The sequence below is a fragment of the Schistocerca nitens genome, chromosome 4 (genome assembly GCF_023898315.1).
Source record: "Schistocerca nitens isolate TAMUIC-IGC-003100 chromosome 4, iqSchNite1.1, whole genome shotgun sequence".
NCBI classification, from domain to species: Eukaryota; Metazoa; Arthropoda; class Insecta; order Orthoptera; family Acrididae; genus Schistocerca; species Schistocerca nitens.
The window spans coordinates 351576600-351600817 of record NC_064617.1 but is presented as its reverse complement, the minus strand read 5'-3'; the positions used below and the strand labels follow the sequence as shown (position 1 = coordinate 351600817).

Below are 24218 nucleotides of genomic sequence, written 5' to 3'. Positions count from 1 at the left end.
GTTGGCTTTCTAGTAGAGAGCAGGCGCCAGTGGGGGCATAACGTCATCGAAGGCCAATCGTAGACGGCGTCGAATACCAGAGCCCTCTGCTGGAGAAACGGGTCGTGGTCTGCAGAAGCGCGCCGGGGCGCGGGAAAATGCGGTCGGGAGCGACGGACCCCGTTCGCGCGCGCGAGGTGTTGGCGCGCGATTTAAGCATCTGCGTTAAGGCTACCCATCTGCGTTGACTCGGTTCAGTTGCTAATCTGTGGATGACGATTCCTTAGTGCCGCCAAGGCTGGCGCTCCCGCTGGCCAACATATAAATTGGCGAGCTTCTCAGCGACGCGACAGTAGCACCTGAAGATGGCGGGCAGTTGTCTCGCTGAAATATTGTGCGGTTTTTACAATATTATCCGGCGTAATTCCCGGGAACCTATCAAGCAGATGCAGCGTCGGGAAAGCCTCAAACAGCACAACAATGCAAGACATTTTTTTCTAGGCCAATTACTGTTTAAAAATGCGGAGTGTACTGTGGAACACTGCAGAATATTCTCGCTTCAACCGCTATAGCCTCATTGAGTACCGACAGGTGGCGGCGCCATGCATAGTCCTCAAAATGGCGTCTGTAACAGAGGTGAGTTCCAAGCAGAGAGCCGTCATTGAGTTTCTTTTGAAGGAAACTCAGAGCATTGCGGATCTTCCTAGGCCCTTGCAGAATATCTACAGAGACCTCGAAGTGAACAAAAGTATGTCGAGTCGTTGGACGGGGTGTCTGTCATCAACGCAACAAGGTCTCACAAACCTGTCCAATCTCCCACTTGCCGACCGGCTGGCGCACACAGCTACGGCTACTGCAATATTGGAACGTACGGACACTCTCATCCAAGGTGATCGACGGATCACAGTCAAACGCATCGCTGTTCTACTGGACGTCTCTGTTGGTAGTGCTGCCACAATCGTCCACCAGTTTGGGTATTCAGAGGTGTATGCCCGCGGGCGCAGCCCCGAATCCTCCCGCGGTCAGAAAAATGGTACCGGATTCTCCCAAGCCCGCAAGGGTCTGAAAAACGATGAGACCAAATCCCCCCGTTTGAAGCAGGTAGCAGTTATGAATGCTCCCAAGTCGGCAAAGAAAAGCATATGAAGTTACAGTGGAAGATGTAAAAACTTTTCGCGTGTATTGTATTTTATCTTATTGAGATACAGTCCTGCCAGCACAGCACCAGCGACTTAGACCCGCTCATGGTCACGCGCAAAGCGTTCACAAGTGAATCAATATTTTTGTTTAAAACATGGGAGGGATAGGGGAAGGAGATAAGGAACATGGCAGAGATAATTATATTATTGTCTATAATACAACATACAATTTGGGAGAATTCGGTCCTGTTATCTGCTTACCTACCTGGTTTCGAAAGGATTCGGGGCTGCGCCCGTGCCTGATGTGTTCCTCGCCGTCTAACAGGAGACCACAAAGCGCAATGAAGGACTATCTGCGCGGAATTGCTTACGCATAACGATGCTGATCGTGACAATTTTTTGTCGAACATCGTCACAGGCAATGAAACACGGGTTCATGACTTCCAAACGGAAACAAAATGGCAATACAATGATGGATGCACACCGTGGGAAGCAGTGCGTGCTGTGATTGGGAGGTTATTGATGCAGCGAGACATTGGCTCCGACGTCGCCCAGTAGAGTGGTTCAAATGGTTCAAATAGCTCTGAGCACTATGGGACTTAACATCTGAGGTCATCAGTCCCCTAGAACTTAGAACTACTTAAACCTAACTAACCTAAGGACGTCACACACATCGATGCCCGAGGCAGGATTCGAACCTGCGACCGTAGCAGTCTCGCGGTTCCAGACTGTAGCTCCTAGAACCGCTCGGCCACCCCGGCTGGCAGTACAGTGGCACCTAACAGGCTCTCCCAGTAAGATGGCGTAAGGCCCTCGCGATGAATGGAGATTTTTTTTTTTGTTTTAAATGGGGTGTAAGGAATAATAAGATGTATTGGAAACGAGAATAAAACCAATCTGCTTTCATAAAAAAAAAGATGTGTTGCGTTACTTATTGAATGCGCCTCGTAGAAAGCAGCATTAGGATGTCACTATGCCATTTCTCAGTGATATCCTTTCTTGTGCAAGTGCTAATCCAACGAGGTATGCTGCCGCGCGGGGTAGCCGCGCGTTCTAGGCACCTCGCCACGGTTCGCGCGGCTCCCCCCGTCGGAGGCTCGGGTCCTCCCTCGGGCATGAGTGTATGTGTTGTCCTTACCGTAAGTTAGTTTAAGTTTGTTTAAGTTTGATTAAGTAGTGTGTAAGCCTATGGACCGATGTCCTCAGCGGTTTGGTCCCACAGGAACTTCAAATGGCTCTGAGCATTGTAGGACTTAACATCTGAGGTCATTAGTCCCCTAGAACTTAGAACTACTTAAACCTAACTAACATAAGGACATCACACACATCCATGCCCAATGCAGGATTCGAACCTGCGACCGTAGCAGTCGTGCGTTTCCGGACTGAAGCGCCTAGAAGCGCTCGGCCACCGCGGCCGGCGAACTTACACAAATTTCCATTTTTTCCGAGGTATGCTGGAGGGCTTCTGTGTTGTTTGCAAAAGTAGGAGGTACGTACTATCAGAAAAGTAATTGTGCGGATGGCTTTTGAATCGTGGTAGTATAGCTCAGCCGGTAAGAGTACTGCAGAGGAATAAGTTCGAGGCAGAATACAGCACGCAGTTTTAACCTTGTCAGGAGGTTTCACAAGAGCGCATATTACGCTGCAGAGTAATTCATTCTAAATGTACAACATACATACATAAATAAACCTAGATAAATAAAATTTTAGTTTTTGTCTGGTACAATGTACATCAATGCCCCGTAAATATACTGAAGTGTTATAATCCTCGGCCCGACCAAGTTTTTTTGGGAGGTTTCCTTTGGTTAGCGAGCGAATGCTGGAACTGGAAATTCACTCTCAAATATTCTCAAGTGTGACTCCTCTGCCCTTACTGGGATGTTGGGCTGAAAACAAAAAGGGTTTCTACAACAGCTCACCCAGCTCTCGTGACGAGGGAGGATAAACTGATGATGAAAACACAATGACCACTGCCCACAGCGAGCCTGAATGCCGCCTGGTGGTCTTGTGGACACGTGGCGCGATGAGGGAAGTATGGAAGTGGAGCTCAGGCGAATGGGGAACCATTCTGGCTACGTTATAGGCTCAAAACTGGGAACTCCACAGACGTAAGCCACTTTGACAAAGGGCAGATTGCAACAGCTTGGCGCCTAGGAAAGAGCGTCTCAGAAACACCGAAACTGGTCGGCAGTTCGCATTACACAACGTCTACATGACTACTCTGCAATTCAGACTTAAGTGTCTGGCAGAGCTTCATCGAAGCTTTTTCACACTATTTCTCTAACGTTCCACTCTAGAACAGCACGCGGGAAAAATGAACACTTGTAATTTTGTGGAAAGATCTCGTTGCAACGATAAACTCCTTTGTTTTAATAACGAAGATGGCATCTGTTCTTTCAGACATGTCCGAAAGAACAGATGCCATTGGTGACCATGCAGCTCTCTAGAATGAAATTACAATTAAATCAATACCATTAGCTGCTGACGGGCGTTGATATACATCAACGGTGACAGTTGAAAATGTGTGCCCCGACCGGGATTCGAACCCGGGATCTCCTCCTTACGTGGCAGACGCTCTATCCATCTGAGCCACCGAGGGCACAGCGGATAGTGCGACTCCACGGATTTATCGCCGGCACGGTCCCCGTGAGACCCACATTCTCAACTTATAGTCCAAACACTACATTCATAGTGCCCCTGGCATTATACCCATTACTCGCGGCAGACAATCCACTGAGTCCCGTAAGAGTTCAGGCAAATCGTGTGCATCTGCACTGAAGAAGGTCATCAGCCGGTTAGCCTTAAGCGATATGAAAATGGCATCGGTAATCCGGTGGAGCCAAGTCGGCTGAACGCGGAGGCCAGAGCCCTGGAGAGATGATGCGGTCACCGAAGATGTCCTTTAAAAAGTTCTTCGTCTTGTGGGCGGTATGTGCAGTCACCCCATCCTGTTGGAATCAAGCATTCTCAATTTCGTCCTCATTCATTTCACCTAGGGAGGGCTCCAGAATGCAGGTGCAGTGCCGTCCTGCATTTATAGTATCCTGAAAGAAGATCGGCCCAGTGATGCGTTTACGAATCAAGGCGCGCAGTGGGGACACCTGAAATTCATGCGGATTCTCCGTAGTTCACACACGACCATTCTGGCTATTCACGTAACGGGAGAGGTGAAAGCATGCCTCATCCGTGATAAACGTTGTGTCAAGAATCCCCTCATCATTGTCCTGCAGGAAGGACAGAAACCAGTTGCAAAAGTTCACACACGCCGAGCTATCGGTGTGTCTCAGTTAATGCGCGACCGATATTTTGTACGGATACATGGACATGACTTTGGAGCGTTATGAACGCTTCTGATCTTTCGAAACTTGATGATGAGGTTTCGTACAGCCAAGCGATTAGACATCTTCACTCCTGGGAACTTTGCTGCAAATGCAGCTTCTACTGCTGAGATCAACTTGTCTCCATTGTGGAACACATGCTCCACGAGAAACTCTCTTTTTTCAATCGTCAGCATGATGACCTGGATCACAATGATATCACACAAGACGTCGGTCTTCAATCAAACCGGACCTGCAAATAAATACAAATACCTGGTCAAATATGGTTCAAATATGTTAAATAATGGGAAATGTTGTATCAATAATTGACAATCATATAAGTCATTACTTAGCACACCACAACATGGCACTGCATAGTTACTTTCTGAACACCCCCGGAAACCTAACGACGACTAATCGAATCCATACCAAGCAGAATCGCTTCTGTATGGCGTTACAAACGTGGACCAACGCGCTATTAACCACGTGGCCGTAATGTTTTGGCTCATCGGAGTATATTCTCCCAGTTGTTTAACCCTTAACCTAACTTTCTTATATGTTAATAATGGAACATTGCGCTGCCCAGTATCTTCGTATGGTGGGGGGAGACACATCGCATGCACAGGCGACTGCAGTCTGTTAATCAACGCAAGCACTGCAAACAACGAACGTAAGAGCCCCTGAACTCCGCGTCGCAGTTACCATGATATTTTCAGTTTAGTGAATACGTCCGCGAATCCAAAAATGTTAACGCTGCAGAACTTACCTCTGAGGAATGCGTACTAAAATGGACTGAGGAATGTGATGCTGACTGTTCAGATCAAATTGGCGGTACCGAGACCAATAATACCATCGAAAATACTATTCCAGGTGATCACGAAACAGCAAGTGAACTTTCTGGCGATGATCTGATGACGAAAGTGAGGTGCAGGTTACTGAAGGTGAAGACGAAAATGCATTGCAAATCTACCAGACTCTCTTCTTATATATGTGTTTGGACCATTGTCAGTATTTTACACTTTCCTATAGAAGTAAATGTATGCTCTTTTCTTACAGTTTAGACCTTTCCAAATGTGTATTCCATAAGAAGAAATTTTTATTTGTCAGTTTTCTCGTGGAAAATATATATAACAGAAAGACTATGTTTATTTTTGTAATATGTTTAGTTTCGAACTTTTCGCTTTGGTTTGTTTCTTTGCATCTTCTTCTGCCTAACTTGCTGTCGCTATATCGTCTTCAAAGACTAGACAGTCCGCTTCGGCTCTGCAGTTAATTTTGTGACGCACGTGCATCTTTGGTATTGCCATTTCAGTGTTTATTGTCTGGAAGTTATGGAGACGCGCTGTTTTCCGCGACCTACCGACCAAATTATTCACCGAGAATGCCTGGAAGCGGGTACAAACTGCGCCGCCAGGCTCGGCTGCCGTGTCACGTGATTCGCGTGACTGACTCGCTTCTAACGGGTAGCCGCTGCTTTGTGCTTTGCGAGAGGCGGTAGACGCTGCAGCGGCGGCGGTCACGCAGAGTTCTGACCGAGCTTCCACATGACACACACACCGACCGGGCTAAGCGCGCGAGGTGCCTGGCCGGAGCGATCGCAGTGTGTGCAGAACAGGACAGCCTTTAAAGAGGTAGGCTGATGAAAACAGCTATGGACCACATGGAACATAACGAGGCATTGCGCTCATCCTGTAGTCTTCTTATGGTCTCTTTTTCTTTATATTATTAACAATACAGCTAAGACACAAATCTATTGTAGTGTGTGTGACAAAAGGCTCGAGTACTATAACTGAAATTAGCTTTCTGCCATAGGTACTAGCTACTTTCTCCTTGTAACGGGGTACCTGTGATGTAATATAAATTGAGTGTAGTGGTCTGGAGTCTGGCCGAGAGGTTCTAGGCGCTTCAGTCCAGAACCGCGCTGCTGCTACTGTTGCAGGTTCGAACCCTGCCTCGGGCATGCATGTGTGTGATGTCCTTAGGTTAATTAGGTTTAAGTAGCTCCAACTCTAGGGGACTGATGACCTCAGATGTTAAGTCCCATAGTGCTCAGAGCCATTTGAACCATTTGAAGTCGGCCGTGCCCTGTCAAAGGAACCATCCCGGCATTTGTCTGAAGCGATTTTTAGGGAAATCACGGAAAACCTAAAACAGGATGGCCGGACGCGGGATTGAACAGTCGTCCTCCCGAATGCGAGTCCAGTGGGCTAACCACTGCGCCACCTCGTTCGGCTATGGTTTCGTGATTTACAAGAGTGGTTTAGTGCTTAAGATAAAAAGAGCTTTACGGGTGTATAAATACGCTGTGCGACTTAAAATCCATGTAATTCCACGTTTAGATGGAAGATAAGATCAAAGCTCTTTAACCGCGAACACCCCAGGAGGATGGAGCTAGCTGTGCCACTGTACGCTTAAAAATACACTTTCAGAGTAGAGGTGTTTAAGAATACATTATCGGTGCTTGAAGTGCGAAGTGTAACAAGGTTTTAGTGTTTAAAGAAAATGTCACTATTTGCAATTCATTGTCAAACAGTGGATGGTTACGAAGTGATCATAATGTCACAAAAATATGTATGGTTTTGGTGTCAGGAATTTGATTAAGGCGGAAAGGTGTATGAGAGGAGTGAAGGTAAGCACTGACAATTACGTCCCACTTCAGATTACAACGTGTGATGTGTCAAAGTGTTGGTTCAAGCAGGAAGTCGCAGGAAACCGCACGCGATCTCAACATCTCGACTGGCAGTGTGATGAATCTCTTACGAGTACAAAGCCAAGCGCTGTGGTTGTCTCTCCAGCACTTATGCGCTATCAGACGTAGGATGCTCCATTTCCGCAGCGTATTGTCACAGAGGACGAAAGTTGGGTGCGTCATCATGTGACACGTGAGTTCAGAAAGGCGTCAGTGTCATGGACGTACACTGAGTAAACTTCATTCCCCCTCCCCCAAAACTCTATCCCTGAAGAAATGTATGGTCACAGTCTTTTGAGACTTGCCGAGTGTGCTGCTGGTTGATTTGCTCTCCATGGAGACGCCGTGAATGCTGCCAGTTATTGCTCCACGCTGTAACGGTTGCAAAAGGCGATTTGGAGGAAACGACTAGGATTGCTTTCGAAAGCTGTGTTGTTGCGTGACAACATCCGACCGCATACGGCCTCGGTTACGCACGATATGAGCCGGCCTTCCTGATGAACTGTACTAGAACACCTTCCGTAAAGCCCGGCTCCTGCGCCAAGCGATTTTCAGCTCTTCGGACCGAGCCACTTGAGAACCGATGCCGACATTCAGGAGGTTGACGCTAAGTGACTCCTAGACTTGGACCCTGGTCTTTTTTATGCCAGTTTCAACATACTGGTTCACCGATGCAACAACAGACAAGTTCGCTGACTCTGTGGAAATGTAGTAAGTACCAGTGACTTAATAACTTTGTACATATCTTTGATTTCTTCAGTCTTTTCTCGCAGAGGGCTTGTTACCAACGTCGTAGGAAGAATTTATTTATTTGTTAACTTTTTGTCTTGATGCTCTTCCTACTGCCACTGTCATTAATTATTTGCCTAATAGACGACAGTCCTGTGCACCAATTGTATGTGTGCTGTGCGCTGTTGTACACTGCTGGCCACCGTTAATGCAACACCAAGAAAGACAAGAGGTAGCACAACAAAATTTATTTTGTAGATAACTTGTTGACCAAGTATCAAATGATTACGTTTACAGACGTCTGTGACATGTGGTTCCTGCCAGAATCAGTAGCCAGAGTAGCCGCCATTGTTGGAGATCAACGCTGCCACACGTCTCGGCATTGAGTCAAAGAGACGTTGGATGTGTTTCTGGGGTACAGCAGCCCAAGTAGCTTGCACACGTTGCCAAAGATCATCTGGTGTGGCAGCTGGGGATGTAATCTGGGTCACTCGTTGAGCAACCATGGATCACATGTTTTCTATCGGCGAAAGATCCGGAGAGCGAGCCGGCCAGGGAAGCAATTCAATCTGGTTATTGACGAAGAACCTTTGGACAATGCGTGCCACGTGTGGTCGCGCATTATCCTGTTGAAATATGGCTGTGGCCGAGCCCTGAAGGTAAGGAAGGACAACTGGCTCCAGCACCTCGGATATGTAGCGCCGGCTATTTAAAGTACCGGCAATGCGTACTAGAGGCGTGCGAGAGTAATATTTAATACCGCCCCATACCATAATACCCGGTGCAAGACCAGTGTGGCGGTGCATAATGCAGCTGTCCAGCATCCTCTCTCCACGGTGTCTCCACACTCGAATCCAACCATCGTGGTGCTGCAGACAGAAGCGTGCCTCGTCAGTAAAGACAACGTCATTCCATTCTGCCGTCCACATCCGTCTGTCATCACACCATTGGCGACGGAGACGTCTGTGGTTCTGCGTCAATGGTAGACGAAGCAATGGACATCTTGCGGACAGACCACTCTGCTGTAAACGGCGTCGAATGGTACGCGCAGACACTGGATGATGCGTTACAGACGCAATGTGCTGTGCTATGGTTCGGGATGTCACTGAGCGATCCGTCACTGCCATGCGCACAATTTGCCTATCAGCACGTGCAGTGGTGCACCGAGGTGAATGCGATCGACCACGTCGGTCCGTCGTACCCTCCTGCATCCAACGGTCACATATCCGCATTACAGTTTCTCTGCATGATAATCCACAATCTCGGTAAGCCACTATGCTTCCTCTGTCGAACTCGGATACTTGATCAAAAGATGTTCGCTGCTGTCTACGAGGCATAACTGATCGTCTTGTGAAACAACCACAAGGTAAACACACGTGCCGAACGTACACTCGTCGAAATCGCCAAGCCTTAAATGGCGCTATGAGGTGGCGCCACAGGCGCGCGTGATGTGCGTCTGCGCTGAAATTCTAATCAGTTGCATATCTCATCGCTGCAAACTCATGGTGTAAATTTCACTTGATTCGGATGCTTCCTTCAGGGTGTTGCATTTACGGTGGCCAGCAGTGTATTTTAACGGTTTGTGTGGCGTAGTTTGTGATGCGAAGATTGCAACCTGTCCGGAATTTGCTTATGTGAGCCCGGGAAAGCGGTTAAAAATCACAGTTGGGTTGGTCGGTGTTGCAGACCAACAATCGTTATTGCGGGGTTCAGATTCCATCCGAGACGGTCTCACTTCTCTATCTTCTTGGTAAACATGCCCCGACTTGAGCCGTACAAGCAGATCGGTATTGCTCCTGCCCGTAGAGCATAAATAACGCGTGGTATTACCTACGCTGTTGTTTCTTCGTTTTGATGCATCTACATCTGCATGATTACTCTGTAATTCACACTGTAAGTTTTAGATAGAAGGTTCACAGAACCACTTTCAGACCATTTCTCGACTGTTCCACTCTTTAATAGCAGGTGGGGAGAGAAGGAACTCTTAACTCTCGCTGAAAAAAGAACACCTAACTCTTGATGTGCGAGATCAGGTTCCTTTTATTTGATCACAATGGGCATTTCACCCTACATAACTGGCAACTAACAAAATAATTTGACTTTCGGCGGACAAATTTGGTGATTGCAATTTCACGAAAAGCTCTCGCTGCAACGATATGACTGCCATCCCAACTCGCTCGTCATTTCTATGATATTCTCTCCTCAATTCCGTGATAATGCTAAATTAGCTACCTTTCTTTGAATTTCCTCGATGTCAGAAAAAATTGGAACATCAAAAAATAATTAATGTAAAGTAATGAAATTTAGGGACTCCATTTGTCTAGATAACATTTTCCTATGATTAGCATTGCAAGATCATAGATTAATGTAAGCACGAAATAAGCCATTGCAAGTGTGAAATGGTGGTACATTATTAACCGGTGTAATCACCAGAATGTTCAATGCAAGCATGCAAACGTGCGTGAGTTGTGTTGTGTAGGCGTCGGACGTCAGTTTGTAGGATGGAGTTCCATGTCTGTAGTAGTTGATCGATCAGTACAGGGACAGTTATTGCTGTTTGTGGGTGATGCTGCAGTTGCTGTCCGATGATGTAACATATGTGCCCGGTTGGAGACAGATCTTGTGATCGAACAGGACAAGGCAAGATGTCGGCAATCTGTACAGCACGTTGGATTACAACAGTGGTATGTGGCCGAGAGTTACCCTGTTAGAAAAACCCCTGAACGCTGTTCGTTAATAGCAGGACAACTCGTAGAGTCACCAGATTGACGTACACATCTGCAATCAGGGTGCGTGGGATATCCACGAGAGTGATCTTGCTGTCTTACGAAATCGCACCCCAGACCATAACTCCAGGTGTAGGTCCAGTGTGTCTAGAACGCAGACAGGTTGGTTTCAGGCCCTAAATTGGCCTGCTTCTAACCAACACACGGTCATCACTGGCACCAATGCAGAACCAGATTTCATCAGAAAACACAACAGACTTCCACCCTGCCCTCCAATAATCTATTGCTCGACACAACTGAAGTCGCAAATGGCGATGGTTGGGTCAACTGAATGCCCGCACCGACCGCGGTGGTCTAGCGGTTCTAGGCGCCTCAGTCCGGAACCGCGGGACTGCTACGGTCGCAGGTTGGAATCCTGCCTCGGGCATGGATGTGCGTTATGTCCGTAGGTTAGTTAGGTTTAAGTAGTTCTAAGTTCTAGGGGACTGATGACCTCAGCAGTTAAGTCCCATAGTGCTCAGAGCCATTTGAACCATTTTTTGAATGCACGCTATAGGGCGTCTGGCTCAGGCCTGTTCTTAAAGTAAACGATTTGTAACTGTTTGTTGTACCACTGTGGTGCCAACTACTGCTCAGATTGCTGCTGCAGATGCAGTACGCTGCACCAGAGCCATACGATGAACACGATGGTATTTCCTCTTGGTAATGGCATGTGGCCATCCGGAGCGCGGTGTTCTTGCGACCGTACATTCCTATGACCACCGCTGCCACCAATCATTTCCAGTGGCTACATTGCTGTCAAGTCTTTCTGCAGTATCGCAGAAGGAACATCCAGCTTCTTGTAGGCCTATTACACGACCTCGTTCAAAGTCGGCGAGATGTTGATAATGGCGTCTTTTTGGCTTTAAAGGTGTTCTTGACTAACAGCAACTCACCATCATCTCAAACGTAACTAACGCTCACGACTGTTCCAGCGCCACTGCCAAGTGACTGGCGCCAAATTTGAATAGACATAATCTTTCAGATGTAGAAACACGCCTGTCAACTTCTTACTGTTGCGACCTTTTTCTGGGAGTGTATTTTGCAATGATCCTATACAGCGCGACAGTGATCGAGAAGAGCACAGACAAGCACAGACTAGGCAATTTCTTTAGCAGATGTGTCGCATCTTCCATTCCTCCCTCTTGTGAGCTACGTCCTTGATTTCAGTACAACTGGTGCTTGCTGTATCAGCGATCTACCTTCATTCTCATATCCAGGCCTATCTGTGCGATTTTTGTGGACCCGCCTCCCTCGAACTATATTTTTAAGGAACGGTTCATGTCATGATATGCGCTCAACCATTCCATCTCTGCAACACATATAGTTCCTCTGTAAGCATAAGGGACAGTAAAAAACGACCCAGATGGAAAACTAATAAGTAAATTGTTTATTATTACAAAAGTAATCGCCATAACGGTTAATACATTTATCCCTGTGAGAGACAAGACGGTCGATGCCTTCATGGAAGGTGGTTGTCAATGGAACCATGATTGTAACCAGGCTAGCACCTATTCGTCCGAAGCAAATCGGCGGTCACGAATGTCTTTCTTCAGGGCTTCAAAAATATGGTGATCACACGGGGAGAGATCGGGACTGAACGGATGATGTGTAAGGGGTTCCCAGCGAAACTTTTGCAGCTCAGTGGAAATAATCCTCGCAGCGTGTGGGCGGGTATAATCCTGCAACAGAATTATGCCGTCCGTCAACATTCCTGGGCATTTGGACTTCATGGCGCACTTCAGTTTCTACAAAGTGTCCACGTACCGCTGTGCGTTAATTGTGATGCCGTGTTCGTGAAAGACAATAAGCAACATTCTGTTGCAGGTTAATGGCAGCCCACATGCTGCCAAAGTTGTTTCGAGTACGCTGCAGACATTTTGTTGCGAAGTCCTTACACATCTCCGTACAGACCCGATCTCTTTCCATACGATTTCCATTTGTTTGGAATCCTAAAGAAATACATTCGTGGCCGTCTATTTGTTTCGGAAGAAGAGGCACACACCTGCGTGTAATCATGGTCCATAGGCAACCGAAAACATTTCTCCATGAAAGCATTGACCGCCGTATCTCACAGCGGGATAAATGTATTAACAGTTAGGGCATTTACTTTTGAAATAATAAAATGTTTATTTATTTTTTTCCATCTGGCTCGTTTATATTTTACTGCACCTTTATAAGTTATCGAAAACTCATTCAAGGGCGGCTTCCCTCCTTAAACAATGCACCTCAATCACCTAATCTTCAATAGTCTCCTCCAGCACCGCATTTCAAAGGATTCCAATCCTTTCCATTCTGTCTATCCAGTTGTCCTGTTTTGCACTCGTAGAAAGATGCGGAACATTATATGAATTCTTTTATAGTCTCTGTATTTTAGCAGCTCTTTCTTTTTGTTGAAAGGCCTTTCGCCTCGTCCAATACTTGCTGCAATGTCTTTCTTACATCTTCCTCCTTTATCTACTCTACTTCTGAGATTGAAAATTTCGTCCACCTCTTGAGAGTCTTGTGTTCAAGTTTAACGTTTTGTCAGCTAGCATTTCCAGTTGCTGTACACACCACTACCTCAACTTTCTTTTTATTTATGAGCATAATGTAGCCATCAACTGGCATACGTTCCATTTCATTAAGCACTATATTCAGTTCCTGTTAACTTTCGGCATCTACTGCCATGTCATCAGCGGATCACCTTACGCTGATCTGGCCGACGGAACTCTCTTGTAGAGATAGTCCTTTATTTTCCTCACTGCCTCTTGTGTAATCAAGTTAAATTTCAGTGGTGCCATTGCGCAACGATGCCTTCCACCTTTCCGATTTTGTCCTCTTGTATCATTCGTTAGTTCTTGATAACTTCAGTCTGTTTTGCATTAAGAGAATGGGTTACACTTCTATCCTTGTGTTTCATATCACACTAGCTGAAAATAAATAAAAAATTCTGTAGAGCAGAAAAAATAGTCTTGCTTGCGCAAGCAAGACTGTTTTCTGTTGTTCTAAAGATCTACTACTGTTGATGCAGCAGTGCCACTGCAGTAGTCATGGAGTGGATTGATATAAAAAAGACCCATTGTACCTCATAAAAAACCTTCTTCAAATCTTCTATTGTAATGTAGCGAAACACTCCTCCACCTCGTCATCGGAGAGATTCTGTTGTCGTGAAATCTCGCAGTCGCAGCTTGAATCCACGCGCTCTTGAGGCGCCAGACAAGTTAACACAGCGAATTGTTCTGAAGCTTAACTAGGAATTCTTCCGTGGCGGAACCGGATGAATTTTATTCACTTTTATAAAATAGTCATAACAAGAGTCAGAAATCGCGGTTTGACCCTCGAGCCAGAGTTAAACGTGTCAGCAGTCAACAACCAATGACAAATTCTCTCTGTAGCTAACTGTATTCTGTAAAATTACGAGATCTAACTGCTGGGTTGTAAAACGCACACTGTTGGCAATCAATTAACCCCCGCCTCTCCCCCCCCTTCCCCCCTCTCCAGCTTTCCCAAGCATCTTCCAACGATAATCTTCACAAAGACACAAGAAGATGACGGCTCAAAATCAGTAGATAGACACATGCACATGCACACACACACACACACGCGCACACACACACACACACACACACACACACACACACACACCACCACCACCACCACCACCACCACCACCACATTTTATGTTTCTATGGGAACAAATGAAGTTTGGAAATGTCAAATGTTCTAAGTGTGATTTTTTTCACAAAACACTTTTTCAGTGCTGTTGTACTCTCAGTATTCTGTTGCGTGTCCAGAGACTTGTTACAAATGTAAATCGAGGAGGAAATGTTCCAAACATTCATTACAAGATAGCGCATGGTATTTGTTCCAAGCATTGCTTCCGTTTGAAGTTTCAAGTTCCATGGGTCAAGGTCAAGGGCGCCCATTGCCAGGGACAAGGGATGGCTGCTCCTCCACCCTCCCCTCCCCCCCCCCCCAGGCTCTGAGAGAAAGGAAAAAAAATATTTGGTGCTGCGAGCTGCTTTTCTTCAAAAAATGATTTAAAACTCGGTACTACGCAGGTTTTTAAAAGGGTTGGAACTGGAACTTTATTGTGTCTATTTACAAGTCTTGTTTCGTCTTCCAAAATATTAAAAATACTGCAAACCCCCCGGTTTCCTTTCCCCCTTCCCTTATAGACCATCGAATGAGCGTTCTTAGTCAAGGTCTCCTCGATTTAGCAGATGCACAGTTTGCGTGGTAAACAGAGTGCATGTAAGCGTTTGCTTGAAACAATGAAACATCTTTGTAATGGAAGTAGATAATTTTTGTTTCATAAATGTTAAAAAAAATAGAAGCGGTTTCATCAAACTGTGTCACACACATCCGTCTCAAATAGGTATTAAAATTCTTATTCTTAAGCATAAGAACGGAATAATGTCAGCGTATTCAGAAGACGAAACATTGTGGCTGATGTGTGCCATGCTGTTGTTTATCTGAAAGACCAGCCATGTTTATCAGTTGCAAAACAATGACAATGTTGCCATTTCCTCCTCAACAGCACAGGAAGTTCTGCAATAAATTTTGCAACATGTGATCCCAAGAACGAAGTTGTGTAAGAAACAGAAGTCAATACTGGAAGATACTTTCCTTCAATTTAATATTTTCGTTGTAAAAACTTAAATGTAATGATATATGATTTTTGTTGACTGGAGTCTACTGCTTTAAACATGGGTACTGTATGTCCGAACTTGTATTATCACAAACAAAATGTAGTGACACTTGAAATTAAAGCTTTCTTGTTTGCACTTAGAAGCAGTAAGTTCCCTGCAATGGCACTTACATTGTTCTTCATAAATTGTCATTTTCTAATTTAACTCATTATTTTGTGTATCGGTGAGGTGAAAAGCATAATTCTGTGGTATCATAAAACCTTCTCAGTTTTCTGGATATGTGTATGTAAGTTATGTACAAAAAGAAATACATTTCTTTTGATTCTCCTGAGAAATGTGAGATTTGGTACTTACTGGTTTAAATTAGACATCGCCAAGTCTGTCCCTTTGATTAACTACCACCTCCCGGTAGTCGATGGCTCCACTATTTGTTTCGAAGTCTGTTCCGACTGTTCAAGTGCCCACACACTAATTATTGTATGCCGCAGTGCTCGCCTGTACAATCGGCATTGACAGATCGGAACTCCACACCCTCTTGTCTACACTCTTACGCTTTTCGTAGTGAAAAAATAGCCTTTGGATCACGCAGGGTCATTCATTCCCGACTCTATATGCGCAACACTCTTAATATACCATCTCCTTCCACGTATCCCACGTTGTGCCTTCCACACCAAGGAGGGCTATTGGCCGACTCCTCTATTTCGCGACTTCCCAACAACTCCCGAAAATGAACTCAGGCTTTTCAGCCATTCAGTCTCAAGAGCGGATGGGGGGTATTTTCATTGGTCATTTACTGTGGGTGCAAATAGCATTCTTCAACAAAGTGCTCCTTCCTTTCGCAGTGTTATTTCCAACACGTGGTCGAAAACACCTGCCCCTACACCAGGCGAATAGGCTCCAACCACGATCCACTCGAGGAAAGACGAACACATCAGTGCCAGGTTCAACAGGAATCCCCACTGCTGGATGCCGGCTCTGGCACCACAACTGTCAAAACTCTCCTCCAGTTGGGGACCACAGGAGATGGAGGCTCCTGTGACGTATTAGCGCAGCTATTGGCTAAGAAATTATATGGGCTGTTGACAATAATATAGCTGTCGAAAGTATTTTAACGTGTGAACATAATAATGTGAGCATTGACTGACAACATCTGCTGACAAAAAGGAAGAAACATTAGGTTTTAACGTCACAGCAGCGCCAAGATCATTAGACAATGATTTCTATTCCGACTGGCGAAGGGTGGAGCAGGATATTAGCCTTATCCTTTGGGAAGACACTGCCCCATCATTTGATTGTAAAACCACGGAAAATGTAAGTCTGGACGGCGGAACGGGGACTTGATGTTCCGGCGTAACGAGAAACGCCGGCACGAAGATGAAGAACGCAAGAGCAGAGAAGGTTGTGAGACGACGTCAGCCCATAGCCCGCTGGCTAGGACCGCACCAAGACAGGAGCGGCCTCTAGCCGAAGAGAATATAAGCGCCACTCCTGCCAGACTCCGGGACAGTATGAGACGGACACTAACAGAGAGGCCTAGATGAGCAGTGAAATTAACGATAGTAATGACTTATGAGCGAGTGTGAATGCTTACGTGGACATTGTGTATAATGAAGGACACTGACTGTTTGTATGTCGCCCATTGCTTACGATAACTCTTGTAAACCAAAGTTAAGTATTGTCAATCTACTTTATTGTAATAAAAACCATTAATGTGATTTGCTTGAATTGTTGTATAGCTAACCGAGAAAGCAGCATCTGTTAGGCACCCTATAAGAGACGAGTGGGTAGGACCCCACACTTGAAAAGCCGTCCGTCCAAATGAGAGACCAGTTTCTTACCACTGATCATCCTCGTTCAGTGATTGCTAAAAGGGTGTCAGACATGATCTGTTCATGTATATTTAATTTTCTTTCAAAATCGACCTCTAATAACAATGGTGCCAAAATTGTTTCTCAAGTGCTACTGCTTCTCATAAAACCAAATTGTTCTTCTTCGTTTGTGTGCCCATACTATGCGTAGTCACTTCATAATTATTGAAGGTATTTTAAATTCGACTTTGCAAATACACGAAAAGGCGTATTTTTGTGAAAAAAGACGCATTTAGTTTTATTGATACAAAACAAAAACATCAGCTGTGGTCTGTAACGAAACATATTTACAGTCTGACTTGCCTTCTAGATATAAAAGCAGTTCGTTACAAAAGAGGTTGATTTTTTGTATAATATTTTACGTCTGATTTTCTTTCACATCGGGGCGAGCCACCTCTCTGCATATTTTGAGATATTTCAGTGCCGAATGGGGGAATAACTCAAAATGTGCAAGAAGACAGTACTTTCTGATATATTTGAAAACTGGACGTAAAATTATCTGGTTTAAATTATGTAGCATGTAATGGGTACAGATGCAGATATTTTTATAGACAGTATCTTAGTACATACACACATCAGTGTGCCGGTTGTTTTTCTCTGCGTCGAACCATCTCCCCACAGACACGTCACACAATTTACTAAGTGATGGCCGTAACTGCACCACGAAGGTGACTACGCCTGTCAGTATAGGCTAAACCTTTTGCGTCCTGACCAGCTGCCCAGAACAAAATAAGCATTAATAACTTAGTCTTGCCACATTTACTTGGAGGAACTAATCAACCCAAATCATAATACTTCCAATAGTTTAAGTTATTATTCTGCAAAGTACACCATCCTCAGTCACAGATAGAAACATACGCATTTATACCTGTTACATCCTGAATATCACAAAGCAAGGTGACTCAGTTGTAAGACACTGCTCTTGGATTCGAGGGCACGGTGCTTCGTATCCTCATCCTTTCATCTAGATTTAGGTTTTTGCATGATTTCCCTAAATATTACGTTAATTTTTTTTTATTTTAACTATATATGACCATGCAGCTTTGCTAGAATTGAAATGATAATTAAATGAACACCCTAGCTGCAAGCAGGCGTTGATACACTTCGTTGAGGACATGTTGAAAATGTGTGCCCCGACCGGGACTCGAACCCGGGATCTCCTGCCTACATGGCAGACGCTCTATCCATCTGAGCCACCGAGGGCACAGAGGATAGTGCGTCTGCAGGGACTTATCCCTTGCACGCTCCCCGTGAGATCCACATTCCCAACATGTCCACAACACTACATTCGTAGTGCGCCTATTAGATGTTTGCCCATCATACTCATTACTCGTGGCAGATTAATCTACCAAGTCCCGTACGAGTTCGGGCATAGCGTGTGCGTTCGCACACAAGAAGGTCAAAGGCCGGGAACCCATATTTATTTTAACTATATATGACCATGCAGCTTTGCTAGAATTGAAATGATAATTGAATGAACACCCTAGCTGCAAGCAGGCGTTGATACACTTCGTTGAGGACATGTTGAAAATGTGTGCCCCGACCGGGACTCGAACCCGGGATCTCCTGCTTACATGGCAGACGCTCTATCCATCTGAGCCACCGAGGGCACAGAGGATAGTGCGTCTGCAGGGACTTATCCCTTGCACGCTCCCCGTGAGATCCACATTCCCAACATGTCCACAACACTACATTCGTAGTGCGCACTATCCTCTGTGCCCTCGGTGGCTCAGATGGATAGAGCGTCTGCCATGTAAGCAGGAGATCCCGGGTTCGAGTCCCGGTCGGGGCACACATTTTCAACATGTCCTCAACGAAGTGTATCAACGCCTGCTTGCAGCTAGGGTGTTCATTTAATTATCATTTCAATTCTAGCAAAGCTGCATGGTCATATATAGTTAAAATAAATATGGGTTCCCGGCCTTTGACCTTCTTGTGTGCGAACGCACACGCTATGCCCGAACTCGTACGGGACTTGGTAGATTAATCTGCCACGAGTAATGAGTATGATGGGCAAACATCTAATAGGCGCACTACGAATGTAGTGTTGTGGACATGTTGGGAATGTGGATCTCACGGGGAGCGTGCAAGGGATAAGTCCCTGCAGACGCACTATCCTCTGTGCCCTCGGTGGCTCAGATGGATAGAGCGTCTGCCATGTAAGCAGGAGATCCCGGGTTCGAGTCCCGGTCGGGGCACACATTTTCAACATGTCCTCAACGAAGTGTATCAACGCCTGCTTGCAGCTAGGGTGTTCATTTAATTATCATTTCAATTCTAGCAAAGCTGCATGGTCATATATAGTTAAAATAAATATGGGTTCCCGGCCTTTGACCTTCTTGTGTGCGAACGCACACGCTATGCCCGAACTCGTACGGGACTTGGTAGATTAATCTGCCACGAGTAATGAGTATGATGGGCAAACATCTAATAGGCGCACTACGAATGTAGTGTTGTGGACATGTTGGGAATGTGGATCTCACGGGGAGCGTGCAAGGGATAAGTCCCTGCAGACGCACTATCCTCTGTGCCCTCGGTGGCTCAGATGGATAGAGCGTCTGCCATGTAAGCAGGAGATCCCGGGTTCGAGTCCCGGTCGGGGCACACATTTTCAACATGTCCTCAACGAAGTGTATCAACGCCTACTTGCAGCTAGGGTGTTCATTTAATTATCATTTCAATTCTAGCAAAGCTGCATGGTCATATATAGTTAAAATAAATATGGGTTCCCGGCCTTTGACCTTCTTGTGTGCGAACGCACACGCTATGCCCGAACTCGTACGGGACTTGGTAGATTAATCTGCCACGAGTAATGAGTATGATGGGCAAACATCTAATAGGCGCACTACGAATGTAGTGTTGTGGACATGTTGGGAATGTGGATCTCACGGGGAGCGTGCAAGGGATAAGTCCCTGCAGACGCACTATCCTCTGTGCCCTCGGTGGCTCAGATGGATAGAGCGTCTGCCATGTAAGCAGGAGATCCCGGGTTCGAGTCCCGGTCGGGGCACACATTTTCAACATGTCCTCAACGAAGTGTATCAACGCCTGCTTGCAGCTAGGGTGTTCATTTAATTATCATTTCAATTACGTTAAATGCCTGAATAGGTCCATTTGTGGGCGGAGTGTGGATTTTTATATGAGTTCTTTTCTGCAGTTTGCAAGAAAACTATTTTTGCAGTGAGCCAGAAAGCGATGGAGAACATTCTGACCATAATTTCCAGTCTGCAAGTCCACATTGTTCTTGTGGTCACTGAAAGAAAGTGTTCCTACTGACTATTTACTCAACAGGATCAGGAACTAAGACTATAAATAAAAGTTTTGAGTTGTGACTAATATATTCAGTAAAAGTTCACACGCACAAACATAATAGTATTCCTGATAATAATAATAATAATAATAATAAGCCCCGTGGAGGCCCGGGAAAAGAATAGGCCTCCGGTATGTTCTGCCAGTCGTAAAAGGCGACGAAAAGAACAAACCACTAATAGGGCTAACCCCCCTTTTAGTGTGATTAGTTGGTTCAGGACAGAACTAAAGAAGCCTCGGACAAGCGCCGTCATGGTCGGGGACGACGCTTGAACCCTATGCCCGCCCACAATGGTAACGACACTGCTAGCCAACTGGAAAATGATTTAAATCCAAATAGAGGTGTTTTGCAGGATATGCTTCCTGCAACCACCCTAGAAGGAAAACAAAGACAGAGGATGAGATGGTCAGATGAAGTTAATCGACACCTCATGTTCTGTTATTACCAAGCAACAAACCTAGGAACCAACACAACTGGATACAGATCACAAGTATACACAACATTTATTACCAGATACCCAGAATTAAAATTTTTAACAGAACAACGACTAGCTGATCAGATACGTGTAATAATCAAAAATAACAGGATACCCCAGTCAGAATTAGAAAACATCAAACAAGAAGTACAACAAATACTGGAACAAAATAATGTGCAATCAGAAGAAGAAGAAAATACAGTAATGGACTCAAACATCCCAGAGCAAACAAACAAAGAACAACACGCACCAATTAAACAATCAGAGGAAAACGAAATCTTAAGACAGCCACCAGAACAAGCACAAATAGAACACGAAGTGACACAGATGCTAGATATAGAAGAAAAATTTCAGCTAACATATATAGAATACAAAGACACAAATACAGACATTAGACCATTCTTGCATAGACCGCCAAATAACCCACAAGTCGAAACAACAATAAAAACTATCAACACAATCATACACAACAAAATAAATGAAAACACAACTATGGAAGAGTTACAACTACTGGTTTATATAGGAGCACTCACTACACTAAATATACACACTAGACAGAGATCAGAACCAACCAACACACAGAAGAAACCCACAAAACCAGCATGGCAACACAGGCTACAGATCAGAATAGAAAAACTGAGAAAAGACATCGGACAGCTAACACAATTTATAAGAAATGAAATCTCGGAAAAAAAACGAAAAAGGTTAGATAAAATCTCACAACAAGAAGCGACAGAGCAATTAGACGAAAAGAAGCAGAAATTACAAGCATTAGCCAAACGACTCAGAAGATACAAAAAAAGTGAAAATAGAAGGAAACAAAACCAAACATTCAACACAAACCAAATGAAATTTTACCAGACAATAGATAACACACACATTAAAATAAACAATCCACCAAACATAACAGACATGGAACACTTCTGGAGCAGCATATGGTCTAACCCGGTACAACATAACAGGCATGCACGGTGGATACAAGCAGAAACAGACACATACAAGATGATACCACAAATGCCTGAAGTGATAATTTTGCAACATGAAGTCACCCAAGCAATTAATTCTACTCACAATTGGAAAGCCGCTGGAAATGATAAAATAGCAAATTTCTGGTTAAAGAAGTTCACCTCAACACATTCACATCTAACTAAATTATTTAACAGTTACATTACAGACCCATACACATTCCCTGATACACTTACACATGGAATAACTTATCTGAAACCTAAAGATCAAGCAGACACAGCGAACCCAGCTAAATATCGCCCCATAACATGCCTACCAACAATATACAAAATATTAACTTCAATCATTAAACAGAAATTAATGACACATACAACACAGAACAAAATTATAAATGAAGAACAAAAAGGCTGTTGCAAAGGAGCTCGAGGATGTAAAGAGCAACTGATAATAGATGCAGAGGTGACATATCAAGCTAAAACTAAACAAAGGTCGCTACACTACGCATATATTGATTACCAAAAAGCTTTTGATAGTGTACCCCACTCATGGTTACTACAAATATTGGAAATATACAAAGTAGATCCTAAAGTGATACAGTTCCTAAACATAGTAATGAAAAATTGGAAAACCACACTTAATATCCAAACAAATTCAAATAATATCACATCACAGCCAATACAGATTAAGCGTGGAATATACCAAGGACACTCATTAAGTCCTTTCTGGTTCTGCCTTGCTCTGAACCCACTATCCAACATGCTAAATAATACAAATTATGGATACAATATTACTGGAACATACCCACACAAAATCACACATTTGCTATACATGGATGATCTAAAACTACTGGCAGCAACAAATCAACAACTCAACCAATTACTAAAGATAACAGAAGTATTCAGCAATGATATAAATATGGCTTTTGGAACAGACAAATGTAAGAAAAATAGCATAGTCAAGGGAAAACACACTAAACAAGAAGATTACATATTGGATAACCACAGCGACTGCATAGAAGCGATGGAAAAAACGGATGCCTATAAATATCTAGGATACAGACAAAAAATAGGAATAGATAATACAAATATTAAAGAAGAACTAAAAGAAAAATATAGACAAAGACTAACAAAAATACTGAAAACAGAATTGACGGCAAGAAACAAGACCAAAGCTATAAATACTTATGCCATACCAATATTGACCTACTCATTTGGAGTAGTGAAATGGAGTAACACAGACCTAGAAGCACTCAATACACTTACACGATCACAATGCCATAAATATAGAATACATCACATACATTCAGCAACAGAAAGATTCACATTAAGCAGAAAGGAAGGAGGAAGGGGATTTATCGATATAAAAAACCTACATTATGGACAGGTAGACAATTTAAGAAAATTCTTTATAGAACGAGCAGAAACTAGCAAAATACACAAAGCAATCACTCACATAAATACATCGGCTACACCACTACAATTTCATAACCACCTCTACAACCCTTTAGACCACATAACATCAACAGATACGAAGAAAGTAAACTGGAAAAAGAAAACACTTCATGGCAAGCACCCGTATCATCTAACACAGCCACACATCGATCAAGACGCATCCAACACATGGCTAAGAAAAGGCAATATATACAGTGAGACAGAAGGATTCATGATTGCAATACGGGATCAAACAATAAACACCAGGTATTACAGCAAGCATATTATTAAAGATCCCAATACCACAACAGATAAATGCAGACTTTGTAAACAACAAATAGAAACAGTAGATCACATCACAAGCGGATGTACAATACTAGCAAATACAGAATACCCCAGAAGACATGACAATGTCGCAAAAATAATACATCAACAGCTTGCCTTACAACATAAACTTTTAAAACAACAAGTTCCTACATACAAGTATGCACCACAAAATGTACTGGAGAATGATGAATACAAATTATACTGGAACAGAACCATTATAACAGATAAAACAACGCCACATAACAAACCTGACATCATACTCACCAATAAAAAGAAGAAATTAACACAACTAATCGAAATATCCATACCCAATACAACAAATATACAAAAGAAAACAGGAGAAAAAATTGAAAAATACATCCAGCTGGCTGAGGAAGTCAAAGACATGTGGCATCAGGATAAAGTTGACATCATACCAATTATAGTATCAACTACAGGAGTCATACCACACAATATCCACCAGTACATCAATGCAATACAGCTACATCCAAACACATATATACAACTACAGAAATCCGTAATTATTGATACATGTTCAATTACCCGAAAGTTCCTAAATGCAATATAACACATACCGTACAGTTAATAGG

The 24218-nt window shown here is 44.1% G+C and overlaps 1 protein-coding gene and 6 non-coding genes across 9 annotated transcripts in view; 5 read left to right on the top strand and 2 right to left on the bottom strand.

Moving 5' to 3' along the window:
* LOC126251940 (chitooligosaccharidolytic beta-N-acetylglucosaminidase) overlaps nucleotides 1-24218 on the top strand; it is a 226111-nt gene that overhangs the window by 30344 nt on the left and 171549 nt on the right. Inside the window, exon 1 of one of the 3 annotated variants that reach the window (XM_049952700.1) lies at nucleotides 5932-6066. The exons of 1 other annotated variant lie outside the window; for it this stretch is intronic. Coding sequence is in view for 1 of the 2 variants with exons in the window: in XM_049952697.1 (XP_049808654.1) it covers nucleotides 7796-7835 (40 nt within the window). In the remaining variant the exon portion in view is untranslated. Of the gene's footprint in view, nucleotides 1-5931; nucleotides 6067-7780; nucleotides 7836-24218 lie in introns of those variants that run through there. One more of the 3 variants, XM_049952697.1, reaches the window with a different exon arrangement.
* On the bottom strand, nucleotides 3644-3718 carry Trnat-cgu (transfer RNA threonine (anticodon CGU)). Its single transcript has one exon. It is a non-coding gene; the product is annotated as a tRNA-Thr (tRNA).
* Trnat-ugu (transfer RNA threonine (anticodon UGU)) lies at nucleotides 18656-18730 on the bottom strand. The gene has a single exon. It is a non-coding gene; the product is annotated as a tRNA-Thr (tRNA).
* Nucleotides 18838-18912, top strand: Trnat-ugu (transfer RNA threonine (anticodon UGU)). Its single transcript has one exon. It is a non-coding gene; the product is annotated as a tRNA-Thr (tRNA).
* Trnat-ugu (transfer RNA threonine (anticodon UGU)) lies at nucleotides 19244-19318 on the top strand. The gene has a single exon. It is a non-coding gene; the product is annotated as a tRNA-Thr (tRNA).
* Trnat-ugu (transfer RNA threonine (anticodon UGU)) lies at nucleotides 19650-19724 on the top strand. Its single transcript has one exon. It is a non-coding gene; the product is annotated as a tRNA-Thr (tRNA).
* Trnat-ugu (transfer RNA threonine (anticodon UGU)) lies at nucleotides 20056-20130 on the top strand. The gene has a single exon. It is a non-coding gene; the product is annotated as a tRNA-Thr (tRNA).